The 15,436-nt window shown below is 42.8% G+C and overlaps 1 protein-coding gene and 2 pseudogenes across 1 annotated transcript in view; 2 read left to right on the top strand and 1 right to left on the bottom strand.

The window, feature by feature from the left end:
* Positions 1-5,895, top strand: part of Trim21 (tripartite motif containing 21) — a 9,192-nt gene extending 3,297 nt beyond the window's left edge. Inside the window, exons 4-7 of the mRNA XM_008854111.3 lie at positions 167-397; positions 2,118-2,140; positions 3,000-3,100; positions 3,338-5,895. Of these exons, the coding sequence (XP_008852333.1) occupies positions 167-397; positions 2,118-2,140; positions 3,000-3,100; positions 3,338-3,882 (900 nt within the window). The 3' untranslated portion in view covers positions 3,883-5,895. The remainder of the gene's footprint in view (positions 1-166; positions 398-2,117; positions 2,141-2,999; positions 3,101-3,337) is intronic.
* Positions 4,613-5,895, top strand: LOC115067798 (annotated as a pseudogene).
* A 7,353-nt stretch (positions 5,896-13,248) lies between these two features.
* On the bottom strand, positions 13,249-14,145 carry LOC103750854 (annotated as a pseudogene).
* Between the last annotated feature and the right edge of the window lie 1,291 nt (positions 14,146-15,436).

Below are 15,436 nucleotides of genomic sequence, written 5' to 3'. Positions count from 1 at the left end.
TGTGTGTGTGTGTGTGTGTGTGTGTGTGTGTGTGTGTGTGTGTTTATTCCCAGACATAAGCAGGGTAGCAAGTGTCCAGAGGATAGAAACACCTCTCCCTTACTGCTTAGGAAAGTTTGATTAAAAATAAAAAATTTAAAACTCTCCCTTTCCCTTTACACCAAAGAGGAATGTCGATACACTGAAATCAAGGATTCATGCAGAGTTTATGCAACAGAGTGTGTTGCTGGCCAAGGAAGAGCAGAGGCAGTTGCAGAATCTGGAGAAGGACGAGAGAGAACACCTGAGAATCCTGGGGGAGAAAGAGGCTGAGCTGGCCCAGAAGATCCAGGCCCTGCAGGAGCTGATCTCAGAGCTGGAGAGGAGGAGCCGCGGCTCGGCACTGGAACTACTGAAGGTGAGACCCAGACAGAGGCTCAAGGCATAGCTGAGGAAAGGCCAGAACTCTCTAGAACCACCCTTAGGTCATTCCTTGATCTTTGGAATGTTCTTAAGAAAACTGAAATCTGGAGCCAGGAGTGGTTTGCACTTGAGGAATAGCAGGGTACCAGATATAAGAGGTGAACATCCCTGGTGCCTACCCTAACAAGTGCCAGGTGTGGGACCTTGAGCCAATTTCCTTAATCTTCCTGAGCACTAGGGCTTTCATGGTACAGAGATATACATCATTACCTATCTCAAGTGATTTTTAAAGGATTAAATGAGAAAATCCAGTATAGCTCTTAGACGGGTAGCCATCAGAATGTTTTTAAAAATACAGTTTTTAAAAACTGGACTGTGCCAGCTCTCTCTACAACTAGGGTTATGGGAATAGAGCAAACTGTGTTCCTGTCCTATACCCAATTTCTCCATTTAGGAAACCAGAGAGGGAGTGCTTCTAACAGAAATGCATCATCTTTCCATTAATCCTTTATGCTGTGTATGAACAACCTACATGATTTTAACATGTTCTACTTCTTCAAATTGTCTCGCTCTTTGCCCCAAATAAATTTGCCTTTAAAAGTTTTTTTTCCAAAATGTGTTGATGCTACTGGGTTGTTTTTCTTTTTTCTTTCTTTTTTTTTTTTTTCTAATTTGTTCTATAGCAATAAAAACTGCAGACTCCTAAACAGCACACATATGACTTGCCAAGCTTCAGGTGGATGCTACTGTGATCCCATTTCATGGATGAGAAAACTAGGGAGCAGAAACATGAATAGACTTAGTGAGATTAAAGTCAAATGATGTAAACTCACTCAATTAGTAAAAGTTAAAATTAAGATGAAATATGCGTATAATTTTTTAATCAGTATTTAATCAGAATTTTTTTAATATTCTAAACTTGTCTTGTGTGCACCCATGATATGTTAGCTGCACTCTGTAAAATTACAGACGAGGTGATTTCAAAAGTCCTCCCTACCTGAACATTCTGTTTCTTTCCTCACATCTTTCACTGTTCTCCAATAAGATGCATAAAGACATTTCTTCCTGTTTTGTACAGGAAAGCTAATTATATTGATTTGACTTGGCGGGTTCTCTCTTGCCTGACCCGAAACTGAACTTCCTAGTGCCTTTCGACTATACCTTGGAGACTACCAGTTCTAACATAATGGTTCTCACTCCCTGGAAACTAATCTCACTTGACCTGACTGCAGACACGGGAGGATTAACCACGGCTCTGGACAGTTTTAACTGACTAGCTCTTCCATCCCAAACAGCTCAATCCCACAAGTGACAGGGAACTTTTCTGGGCACCCTGCCTCAGCCATTCTCTCCCTGAAACCACCTCTGGGCTTCTGCCAGCCTGTGCTGATTATTTTTTCCTCTTTTACTCTTCTCCTTGGCAAACTTCTCTCCCCACAAGAACCTAGTCAGTCATTCTAATTTATTTTCTGAACCAGTCTTTAAACCCCTGGTCCTTTCCCTGGTTGTACCCACGATGGGTTTCTGGTTATGCTACAGCAGTTGTACAGCCTTTTTCATAGGAACTAGTCAGAATTATCCTTTGAGCCTTGACCCAAAGGAATGCTGCAGAGCAGAGCCCTAGGGACTACAAGGTTATCACATTATCACAGGACTGAAGTCTCAGCGGCAAATCAGAAACTCCAGAACTCATTTTCTGTCTCTTTTCTCCTCAGGAGGTAAAAATTGTCCTGGAAAGGTAAGGAGAGAGTTCCTCTGTTAGAAAATGGGATGCAGGAAGTACGTATGCCCAGAAAAGGGTTCGTAAGCTGGGCATGCGTGCATTCGACTTTTCCCCAGGCCTCCCTATTCCCAAAGACCTGGTCTTCTATAAAATATTTTCTGAACCCAAAGGCTAATGAACATCTCAATTGATGAAATGCCCAATGTAATTAGACTATATAATCTTCACACATTAAAATCTGGCCCTCAAAAAAGAGCAGGGAAATTCTGAGTCTCTCTCTCCTCTCTCCCTCTCTCTCTCTCCTCTCTCTCCTCTCTCCCTCCCTCTCTCTCTCTCCTCTTCTTCTATAAAATATTTTCTGAACCCAAAGGCTAATGAACATCTCAATTGATGAAATGCCCAATGTAATTAGACTATATAATCTTCACACATTAAAATCTGGCCCTCAAAAAAGAGCAGGGAAATTCTGAGTCTCTCTCTCCTCTCTCCCTCTCTCTCTCTCCTCTCTCTCCTCTCTCCCTCCCTCTCTCTCTCTCCTCTCTCCTCTCTCCCTCCCTCTCTCTCTCCTCTGTAGGTAGAGTCAACATGCTCAGAGGTTTCTAACACATCGAGATGCAAAAAGCATATGTATTCAATGTATATGCTAATGTATGGAGTGGACCAACTAAACGTATTTCTCTCTCTCTCTCTCTCTCTCTCTCTCTCTCTCTCTCTCTCTCTCTCTCTCTTTCTGCCTGTTACTTGGACACTTGAATGCATGAGTTTTTTGTACATTTGGGTTGAGTTAAATAATCAGAGTCTTCCAGGAAGGCGATCATTAGGGCCTGGGGTCAAAGGTAGGAATGGAAAATAAGTCAAACTCCCTTTCCCCCAGGAGTGAATCCTGGAACCTGAACACACTGGACGTTGCCTCCCCGAAGCTGACAAATGCCTGCCATGTGCCAGGGCGGAAGAAGATGCTGAAGACATGTTGGGGTAAGATAATTTCTAAAAGTTGTGGGACTAGACAGAAGGGCGATAATGAGCATGCAGAGTGGATGGTGGGGTCATAGAAGCACAGGGCAGCATGGAGGAGAGGTCGCAGGTGAGTGTAGATGGGGCAGAGACAAGTATGTTCACAATCACCCTCACCTTTGAGTTTGCATGAATCCCCTCCCTACGGACAAAGGGTTACTGGCCCCACACAGGCATAACCGTCTCCTCTTTCTGCAGTACATATTACCCTGGATGGTGACACAGCCAACCCTTGGCTCATCATCTCAAAGGATCGGAGACAAGTGCACCTTGGAGACACCGCTCAGAACGTGCCCCAAAATGACAAGAGATTTGATAATTACCCCATGGTGTTGGGTGCCCAGAGCTTTACCTCTGGAAAGCTTTACTGGGAGGTAGATGTAACAGGAAAGGAAGCCTGGGACCTGGGGGTCTGTAGAAACTCTGTGCAGAGGAAGGGGCAATTTTCACTCAGTCCTGAGAATGGCTTCTGGGTAATTTGGCTGTGGAAAAGTGAGAACTATGAGGCTGGCACCTGTCCCCAGACCACCCTCCACCTTCTGGTGCCGCCATGCCAAGTTGGGATCTTTGTGGACTATGAGGCTGGCGTTGTCTCCTTCTACAACATCACAGACCATGGCTCCCTCATCTACACCTTCTCTGAGTGTGCCTTTGCTGGACCACTGCGGCCCTTCTTCGGTATTGGTTTCAATGATGATGGAGGAAATTCAGGACCTCTAAAGCTCTGTGCACTAAAGATGTGATGATCAGGAGCCAGTGACCACTGAAGGCTCTTTCTGGATACTGTTACCACTCCTTGTCCTGATGATCAGGAGCCAGTGACCACTGAAGGCCCTTTCTGGATACTGTTACCACTCCTTGTCCTGACGATCAGGAGCCAGTGACCACTGAAGGCCCTTTCTGGATACTGTTACCACCCCTGTTGGGGCCCCTCCCTCAGTCATTCACCCTGCATCTTGCTCAACAACTCGGGATCACCACCACCCCCAACTCTACAGAGGGGACAGGATCTCAGAAAGCAGGAAGGTGACTAAAAGTCAGTGTTAACTTCAACATCAACACCCCTGACCTAGATTCTTAATGATTCCCTCCAGTGAAGCAGACTTTCCACATGTAGCCCAGACTCCTCTGACTCAGCCAAAACCATGTTTCTGCCTCTTTTATCTGACTTGTGTTCCTTTCTCTATTTCTAGTCTATTACCTTTGACCAGATGTTTATTCCTTTATCTTCCATGGCTTGCATAAAGGGGTTCCTTTAAAAATGTGTCTTGGTCTGTCTCATTGAACCCAAAATATGCATCTTTAACATCGTACGTTTTGGTTTGATTCAGTTAGCTTTTTGTTGCTGTTATTGTTGCTGCTGCTGGGCTTTTCTCCCTTCCTGGAAGGTTCTACCCACTTATTCATCTGTAGACCCAGGTCAAGAATATCTTCCAGGGTGACAGAACCAGAGCTAGGCCAGGGTAGTAGAAATGGATCCAACTCGAGCTGAATTTAACAGTGAAGGTATACTTGACTTCAGTCACCAGTAGTAGCCTACCATGGCATGCCAACCTGATCAGTGAGTCTCTGCAGTTGGATCTCACAAAGATGTGCTCAGGGGCTGCCTGTTGTCAGTTTATAGATATGCTGATCCCTGATTCCATCACCTTGAAGAAAATGAAATTCATAGCAGATCTAGAACACAAATATATCCAGAACTTCAAAAATACTACAAGAATGTTTTAGGACGAAAGGTATTCGCAAAATAATTCTAGTGGATAAATTAGTACAAGGTATGTTTCAGGACAGTTTTTAACTCACTCGGTAGTTCAAGAAGTGTTTTGATGCATACTATAATGGAAGTGATTATGACACAGTAGCGGCCAAAGTCAAGACTTAGAGTTGCTCGTTCCCTTGTTGCTCCAGCAACAAAGGAAACCTCATGCTCTAGCAGTGAAGCCACATGGAAACCCATTTCAGTGCAGAGAACTTGTGCAACCCCTAAAGTTGATCTCAGAGTGATGTGAAAGAATCCTGGTGTGGGCAACAGAGATGGGCAGCAGCCCAACTGATGCATCAGGTCAAAGTATTGACGCTTACTGTCAAAGACTTTAAAAATAGAGAGAGGTGTCTATTGTAGAAAACTAGAGAACATTGAGTTAATTTGCTAGGAGAATGAGGGGGAAGCAGGTCTGTATTCTCTATGCTATAGATAAAAGCTATTCAGAGGTCTGTATTCTCTATGCTATAGATAAAAGCTTTGTGACTCCTGATGAAGGGGGCCAAGGTGGAACAAGAATATCAACAGCCTGGACCGGGAGAACAGCATCTGAATGTCTTTACTCCAAGTCATGTGCTTAACGGTATAATGTTCCCTTTTATTATTTATTCTTGAGAGAGTCATTAGTAAATCTTTTCTCCATAAGCAAAAAAATAATCTTAAAAGTATATTTTGCAGAAGTTTCCTTCCGGCTACCAATAACTTCAGAGTAGAAGCTTTTACCTTGCAGCAGAGTAGTATTAATGTCTACTTAGGTCACCTAGGAAACAAAGAGGCTGACCGTGGGGCTCTCTTTGCTTGGTTTGCTGTTTGCTGGAAAAGCTGTTTTTGTGCACTGTACCAAGCTGGTGACATCAGTAGAGAAATGTAAACACTGAATTGAATTTTAAACTAATGTGAATCTTGGCAAAGAATGTTTTGATAAATAAATGCCTTAGAGTATTTAAAATATGCTTCTGTATTTTAAAATATAAAATGAAATCTGACAGATTCCTTAATTTTCTTTTCATTGATTTTTTTGTCAGCATACAAAGTTGTAAGTTTCATTTATTACATTTTCATACATATATATATATATATATATATATATATATATATCACTGTACTCTGGAACATTTACCTCCTTCCACACTTGTCCCTTCACCCTCACCCACCCTTCCCCTACCTGGTCCCCCCCTTAACTTACATGTTTATTTCATTTTTTGTTATATTTAGTGCATGTGTGCCATGGGGCACCTGTGGAGATCAGAGGACAGCTTGCAGGAGGGAGATCTCTTTTTCTACCATGTGCGCCTCAGAGATCAAACTCAGGTTGTCAGGCTTGGCAGCAAGTGCCTTTTCCCCACTGATCATCTTGCTAGCCCTCATGTTTTTTATGTATGTATGCTTGTATGTGTGTATATTGTTAAATCTAGAGTCCAGATATGAGAGAAAGCATGCTATTCATTTTTCTGAGTCTGGCTTATTCCACGGAACATGGTGTTCTCCAGTTCCAGTCCTTTTCCTGACATTAACATAATTTCATTCCTTTTAATGGCTATATGAATCTCCGTTGTGTACACACACACACACACACACACACACACACCAGTATGTGTCTTACATTGTTTCTGGGAGAGACAACCAGACTCGGAACTGTGGAACCTGCTATCACAGCTTTACGGGTCCTCTTGAATTACAAGACTAGTCTTTGGCCCCAAATTAGTGTTCAAACTGTGTTTTATAAATCCAACTGGTGTCACTACCCATTGCCTGAGTGAATAGCACATTGTGTGATGTTTGAGGTGAATAGCTCAGTTTTCACTGTGTTCCTCTGATTATTTTTCACATTATCCCCCAAATTTGTATGCATTTTGTACTTTGAGAAATGAGCTATGTCTAGTTTTTTTGTTTTTTGTTTTTTTGTGGGTCTTTTTTTTTGTCTTTTTGAGACAGGGTCTCCCTGCAGCCTCAGCTGTCCTGGAATTCTCTATGTAAACCAGGCTGGCCTTGAACTCAGAGATCTGCCTGCCTCTGCCTCTGGGGTGCTGGGATTAAAGGTGTGCGATACCACCCCCGGCTAATGTCTAGTTTTTTTTAACAACTACTTTTGAAAACTTGCCTACACCTCTGGGCTTTAAATGGGGGTTGTATCCCATTTTACTCTTGTTATATTTAAAAGATTTCTCTCTTCTCCTTGCCCAATGGGGAGTCTGCATTAGTCACTCTTCTGTTGCTGTGATAGAAACACTGACCAAAGCAACTTAGAAGAGTTTATTTGAGCTTACGGTTCCAGGGGTATTACAGTCCATCATGGCAGGGAGGCATGGTGGCTGGAGGTGGCTGGAGCAGGAGCAGCAGAAGCTAAGCTCTCACATCTTCAATCAGGCACAGGAAGGAAGAGAACAACTTGAGATCCAGCAATGGAGTTCTATTCAGCAGTAAAGAAAGATGAAGTAATGAAATTTGCAGGTAATGGATGGATCTAGAAATTGTTATACTAAGTGAAGTGCACAGTCTCAGAAAAACAAAAGAAGTATGTTCTCCCTCATTTGTGGATTTAGTAAGATGATGCTGTGCAGAAGTCTCTTCTGTGTGAAATAACTACCATCATCTCAACTTCAGCTGTGCCTGCTTGCTAAACATCGTCACAGCTGGGTTTGTTGAAGGTTGCGCTCCTTCATTAAAGGAGCGGCAAGCAAGGTATCCAGAGTATCCAGCCACTCTTCCCAGCCAACTGTATGTAATTTGGCCCTAATCATACCTGGTCTCCTGGATTTAGGGAGGACTATAGTATATAATCTGGGGAAGGCTAGGAAGAGAAGGCTTGATCCGTGCTGGGTAAAGGCTTTCCACTGTGCATACCCCAGGTCACTCATACACCTCAGCAACCCCTCAGTCATATCTGTAAGTAAGCTCAGTAAATTCATTGGTTCCCCAGGGAAACTTTAAACATTGGTTTGACATTTGAACCTTGAAAGGGGATAAGCATTGCTTAGTATCCCCAGGAAAAGAATTCTCACAATGGATGGAAAATTTGTTAATGTTATTATGTCTCATAATTATTAAAAAAGGAAATGAGAATGTAAAAGATGTTCAAAGGACATGGGAATGGAGGTATTTTCCAAAATAGAAAAAAATGAGAAAATCTAAGTGATGTGGGTCTGTGTAGGTTTACTATGATATATAAAGGATGAGACAAAAATAATATACACATAATCTTAAAATTTCTAAAGCTACGCTCAGTGGTTAAGAGCACTGACTGCTTTTGCAGAGGACCCAGGTTCAACTTCCAGCATCCACATGGTGGCTACAAACCATCCTTAACTCCAGTTCCAGGGGAATTCAAAGCCCTCTTCTGACTTCCGTGGCATTGCACAACAAGGGTGCACTCACATACATGCAGGCAATACACTCATGCACATAAAATTTTAAAAAATAAATAAGAATATTTTTTAAATGTTATTTAGACAACTATTTCTCATTGAGGATTTTGTTTCTAAGCAGAAAGTGTTGCTCAGATAAGATGTAAGACTTCACATCTTGGTCTTTAATACTGTAGTGCCCACTTGTTGCTAAGGGAGACAACCCACTATTGTTCTAAAATGATGGATAAATTTGTTTTCTCCCCCATCTAGAAACCTTTGAGAGGGAACTGACACTGCTTCTAACCACCCCAACAGCAATCAAAATGCCTGAAAACAAATACTGAATCCATCACTCTTGAGTCCAGCCTTGGAAGACAAAAGAAAAATGAGGAGGAACGCAATAGAGGGATACTTTCAGAAGCTCTAGTCAAGAAATTCCAATGGACTCTGATATGAACATTTAAAATTTTCCCTGTTCTGACTTTTTTTTTTTCCCTATCAAGAACTTGTAATGCTAATTACTCTTGCCTTTACTTCTCATTCACATCTCCTATTCACAATTCAAAGACTTTCTTTTCCTCCTCAAGATAAGAGTTATGCAATTTGGGAGTTTTTTAGATAGACTCACTGAAGGGGTACTCCAGTTGCCTAACCCTGTGTCCCTGTTCAGCATGGAAGAAACCAAAGTGGTCTGTATCCTGATTCCCTATTGGCAATTTGGGTAACCACTTCAGAGGATGGTGTGATAAGAATAGGGGGTAGGAATTGGCTAGGCAGTTAGTGTAAAAAGACTCCAAGAGAAAGTAGCCAGTTTCTTGGCTTAAAGTCAAAATGTCCTTGGGCCTCTCAGCAACATACTCTGTTCCAAAGGCCAAAAACGTCAAAAGTATTTGGGAGCTCTTATCTAATCCCTAAAAGATTTTAGGGTTACCTTTTCAGACGGGGGAATGTTAGAGTAGCAAAAAACTGAAAGGAAGGAAGGGAGGGAGGGAGGGAGAGAGGGAGGGAGGGAAGAGGGAGGGAAGGAAGGAAGGAAGGAAGGAAGGAAGGAAGGAAGGAAGGAAGGAAGGAAGGAAGGAAAGAAGGAAGAAGGGAAGAAAATTTATCAGAAAAAAAGTGATGGAGAGATATGGGAGGGGTTGGAGGGGAGGGAATGGTTATGGATTTGATCAAAGCACCTTATATGCATGTATGAAATTCTCAGTAAAGTTAAAAAAAAACTCTCTAAGCCCACCCCCAGTGACATGCTTCCTCCAACATGGCCACATGCTCTAAGACCTCCCAAAACAGCACCACCAACTGGGGACAAAATGTCCAAATACTTGGAGCCTATGGCAGATGTTTTTATTCAACCCATCACAGACTCCTTTTGGGCTCATTAAGTTTGCTGCTGACCTTGGCAAGTACAGCAGGCAGGAACATGCTAAAGGTTCTTGCAGAATCTCTGGCAGAGAAGTGGTCAGTGAAGGCCATTGTTACCTTGGGGTTGACAAGGCCGGGGTGCTTTCAGTACCTAGTGTCTCTCTGCTGTTGCTAGAATACTTCGCCAGTGTGTGAATCCCCTTGGAGATAAAATTTACTAGTGAGCTATAAAATATAATATTTACTACTGAGCAAAATATTAATATTTTGCAGAAAACACAATATCATGTCTGAGTTAATTTTTAATATTTAAAATGTTTTCCCATGTTGTTCCTTAGCTCTCTTTTCTTTCCTCTCTCCCATGCTTCCTCCCCCTCCCCATCTCCAGTCCTCCTCTCCCCCTCCCTCTCCCTCTTCCTCTCTTTCTCTGCTTTGACCACAGCCTATTCAGCCCCTTTGTTTGGGAAAATTCTATAGTATATACGTTACTCACTGCTGACATTGTTCACCCCTTGATGTGTTTATATTGATTTTTTTCTTGCTGTAGTGTACCCTAAAATGTATTCAGATGACAGATATGATAAAATTATTATGTAATACATGCTCTGTGTGGAATTCAGAGGAAAACCAAGATTCAGTGATGAACAATGCCCCCAAAACACAAGTATGCAGCCATTGTTCAACTGACAATACCATTTCTCTTTTGCACCTTTCACACTTTTCATATTCGAAAATCCCATTTTATTGAGAGCCCATTTTCCTTCTAGTCTCTCTGGATAGAATTTTTTTCCTAGTTTGAGCAGTTTCTAAATAAAGCTCTGTGTTTCAAGACAAGAACAAAGAATATCTTCTGTGACTCTCCTTACTGCCTGTCAGTTGCTTTTCCTGCTATTAGATGAACTGTTCCTACAAAAGAGGACCTAAAGGAGGAAGGGTTTATTCTGGCTCACAGTTACAGTCCGTCCTGGTGAGGAGGTTATAGCACCAGGAGCTTAAGGAGGTAGCTGGTCACACTGCATCCACAGTAAAGAGGCAGAGTGAGGATTTCTGTCCTGCTTAGCTAGCTTTCTCCTTTTTATGCAGTTTAGAACACAAGCCCAGAGAATGGTGCCGCCCACTTTCAGGATGTATCTTCCAACCTCAGTTAACTCAAAATAATCTCTCATAGGTATGGCCAGAGGCTAACTTAATCAAGACAGTCCTCCCCAGGTGTACCCAGATGTGGGGGGTTCCCAGCCAGCGACCCCTGTGCAATGATGACTGGGGATGAGTAAGTGCGCCATTCGCCAGCCCTTGCCGCCCCCAGTACCTGGGAACACTCAGGCGCAATGCGGGAGCCTAGTCAAGCAGGGACATATTTATTGCAGGTGTTACAGAGCTTATAAAGGCATCTGGAAATCCCCCCCCCCCAGGGTGTATCTTAAGGATGATCACGTGCTGATCATGCACTCCTCAGTAGTGCAGAAGTATCCTTCAGACTTTTAAAACAAGTCAGGCCACACCCCAGTAACTTCCTCTCGGACCTCTGCAAGGCGGTACCTTTAAGTCCCCACACCCAGAGGCTTGTCTCATGGATGACTCTAGAGCCTGTCAGGTTGACAATATTAACCATCACACTGTTCAAAGGGTTGTTACCACCTCACATTGAGGGAACTCTTGGTTTGAAAAGACAAAGTTCATTATGATTTTCACTTCAGTAAGGTATCCAAAGGCTTTAGTGAGATTATCAATATCTTTATAAAACAGGTTTAGAGTTAGAGGATTTGGCCCAACAGAGCACATTTAAGGCAAGCTGGTCTGTATGGCTATGTTCCTTATCTAAAACAAAATCTGATTGTCTTCAGTACATCTGCTAAGTACTCTGTGAAGCATTCAGAACTATATAAAGCTGTCAGTGACTGAAAAGAGTCTATTGATAAGTTGTTTCTAAAGGTCAGTAATGATCTATGTTAATACTGGAGTCCTAAGAAGCAAAGAGTTAAAGAATGAAACAGACCCAGGCCTAGCATTGCATAGCTGAAGATAACACCACAAAAGACAACGAGCGGCTTAGCTGGCAAACTGAAGGAGAAATAGACTTGAGTGTGTCAGGTTCATGGAAAAACATGAATAAAATAAAGCATTAGCTATAAAATTGGTCTTCTTTGTGTTCTGTCTTGAGATTGACCACAATAAATAATGGTTTGTATCCTTTGATTTACATACCAGTGGGAGACACTATTACATGGCATGACTTTAAGTCTGATTTCCCATAATCTGAATACTTTGACATATCAGATTATTTTGCTCTCTGGAGATGTATGCTACACAGCTGATACACTCCCTTCATTCTCCCCCGAAATGAATTCAGAGATTTCCAAGTACCTCAACTTTCAGCCCATTAGTCAATGGACCCAAACACATATCTGTTTGTCACATAAAAATTATCTTAAGAAATGAGAGAAGTCTCTTCCTACACAAATTCCAATTTTGATTAATATGTCTCTTAAATTCAAATAAAGCCAATTGATTTTCCTGAACTACTTTTATTCTATATCCATAATAAAAGTATTATGCCCAACTCTTTTTTGAGACAGGGTTTCCCTGTAGCCACACCTGGCCTAGAACTTGCTATGTAGACCCATCTGGCCTCAATCTCACTGAGATCCTCTGCCTCTGCCTCCCACATGCTGGAATTACAGATGTGTGCCACCATGCCCTGCTATGCCAGATTTTTAAAGAAAATTATATCAAGGAACTGGAGAGATGCTCAGCAGTTAAGAGCACTGGCTGCTCTTGCAGAATACCCAGGTTCAATTCCCAGCACCTACATAGCAGCTAACAACCATCCATAACTCCAGTTCCAAAGGATTTGGTGCCCTTTTTTCTGACCTCCATGGCTATTGCATACATATGGTACACTTACAAACATGTAGGCAAAACACTCATGCACATAAAATAAGAATAAAGCAAAAAAATTAATATTTTATCAAAATTCAAAGATGCTAAAAAAAACGGGGAAGAAAATCTTAACTTAGTTACAACTTGTTCTATAATATGTGCGGCAAAGACTCTGTGTGCACATCAGTTCTGCCACAGCCTGTTGACAAAATCAGAAAATAATCAAGAAACATGAAGATCATGGCAGCCCTCTATATCTAATTTGAATGAAAGTTAAATTTAATTAATTAATTTAAATTAATTTAAGTTAAATTAAATGTATGTGCACAATTACATTAAAATAGATTTGACCTAGATTATTCTCACTGTAATGCACTGGTAAAGTTCATTGTAAGTAAAGCTATCTTGTTCTTATAATTACTTTGGTTTGGGCATCCCTCTTTTATTGGTATCTGAAACATGTGCTAAGAAGAATCTCTTCAAAAATGAGGACAGTGCCAAAGGTCAAATACATCACCACCCCCACCGTGACCATTGTCATCACCGCCACCATCATAGTCAGGATTCAATCCCGACCCAACAGTCCATGCTTCCTAAACATTACCTTTCTTAAGTCCACATGGCTAAGTGACTTGCTTTTGAAAATCACAAGACTGTTTGCACACTGTCAGTGGAACTCTTGATTCACAAGTCTTTGCAAAGTAGCTATAAAAAAGTGAAGCCCTGTATTGGTAAATGTGCCACCTAACCAGGCGAACTTAGCACAGTTTCCACTGTGAGAACAAAGTACTAAGTACACGCTCTCGAATCTGCCTGGTCTTGATCCCGTAGATGATAGGATTCAGCATGGGAGGGGCCAATATGCAGACATTGGCCAGTAGAATGCGGGTATGGAGAGGAACGTGGTGCCCAAACCTCTGAGTAATTAGGGTAAAAATGCCTGGCAGGTAAAACATAGAAATGACCCCAAGGTGGGATCCACAGGTGCTCAGAGCTCCTCGGGAGGGGAGGTGGAGGACGGCATAAAGGACGAGCCTGTAGGAAACTAAGATAAACAAGGCATCCAGCACTACAGTGGAAAGGACAGACGAGCCGGACCTAACACTGACCTGAATATCCGCACAAGCAAACTTGGCGACAGCCATGTGCTCACAGTAGGTATGCGGCAGCACGTTGCTGTGGCAGAAAGGCAATCTTTTCACCAGGAAAACATCTGGGATGATCACGCAGAAGCTTCTTAGAACCACAGCCAAGCCGATCCTTATAATCACCGCCCGGCTGAGCACTGCACTGTAGCGCATTGGGTCGCAGATGGCCACATAGCAGTCAAATGCCTTTGCCAACAGAATCCCTGACTCTGCGATGAGGGTGGCAGCATGGATGAAAAAGATTTGAGTGATGCAGCCATCAAGGGAGATTGCTCCAGCATGAAACCAGAATATGGCCAGCACCTTAGGCACCACATAGTGGACAGAATGAGGTCAGCCACTGCCAACATGCAGAGAAAGAGGTACATAGGTTCATGGAGGCTGAGTTCAGTGATGATTACAAAGATGAGGATACCGTTTGAAGGGGCGAGAGATCCAGGACTGCTGGTCTTCCAGACCAGGGATACCCAGCAGAAAAAAGAGTGACTGGTTCCAGAGAGCTGCCATGTCCAGGGATGGTCACTTGTGCATTGGAGTATAAGATATGGCAGTCATTTCCAGCTTCCCCAAAAGCTGAGAAGGGTTGGAAGGCAGAGGAGAGAACAGGTCATTTTTCATTGAACGAAAGAGGGAAAAGCATTCTGTTCAGGAACTGTGATCAACCCCATGACCAGGTTTCCTGGTAAGGAGATGTGGACAAATCCTTATCATTCTACCCACTAACTCTATGATCACCATAAGTTGCTTCCCTACTCTAGGTTCATCTTTCAGCACCCCAATACAAATTTGAGGAAAAGATGGGTTAGATCATTTTTAAGACACGCCATCACACTCTAGAAAGCTGCAGATCTGCCTCTCCAGTTGTTGCAAATAGCTACAAGCTGTGAATAACAATCATTGCAATTTCCACTTGGGGGAACATGGAACATCCTTAAAAGAAAAATGGCAACTGAGTTACCTATTAACTTGACATCCTCCCTGAGCACCTCATGTGTGCCAGACATGGATGTTTGAGAATCTATTTGAGAGGGAAAAATCAAATAAAAAATATATTTACATATATTTCTCTACATGAAATGTAGAGAAAAATATGAGCTCAGGAAGCTTTGGAAAGCTGGTTGGTACAGGGTTCAAGTTCTCTCAGGTTTAATTTGGAGGGAACTGATGGCTTCAGATCAGCTATTTAAGAGTACCCATAGAAGCCAGGTACACTCCAGTCAGGTACACTCAGGCTTCCTTCACCATGTGGAGGCAGGATCTGGGTGCTCTCAGGCAGTCCCCTGAGTTCTCAGCCCCTATGCCAGAGGGATGCCAGAGGGAGGCCAGAACTCGTCATTCTCTGGTGGTCTGCTGAGATCAGTGCTGCTATACCAATGGAGGTTGAAACCCACCCTCTTGGGCTGTCTGCTAAGATCTCAGCCTTAGCCTACCAAAGCCAGATCTGCCCTGGGACCTTGGGAGGGGCCTCACAAAATCTCAGGTAGGGAGATGGGTATGGTGCAGTTAGGGGAAGCCTACCACCACACAGAGGCAGGATCCGAGGGCTCTCAGGCAGTCCCCTGTGTTCTCAAGCCCTCTGCCAGTGGGAGGCCAGAGGGAAACCAGAACTCGGCTCTCTGGCAGTCTAACCTTTGTTCTTTCAACTCCTCATCTCCTTTTCTTCAATGTGGGCTTAGGGATCAAACCAAGGGAGTTGTGTATACTAAGCAAGTGCTCCACTACTGAGCTAGCATCTGGCAAACTCTAATTTGTCCCTGGGAGTGGCAATTTTGTGTGTGTGTCTGTATCAGTGCCTGTG

Source organism: Nannospalax galili, unplaced genomic scaffold (assembly GCF_000622305.1).
Source record: "Nannospalax galili isolate Female #2095 unplaced genomic scaffold, S.galili_v1.0 scaffold1387, whole genome shotgun sequence".
NCBI classification, from domain to species: Eukaryota; Metazoa; Chordata; class Mammalia; order Rodentia; family Spalacidae; genus Nannospalax; species Nannospalax galili.
This window is presented reverse-complemented; position numbering and strand designations above follow the sequence as displayed.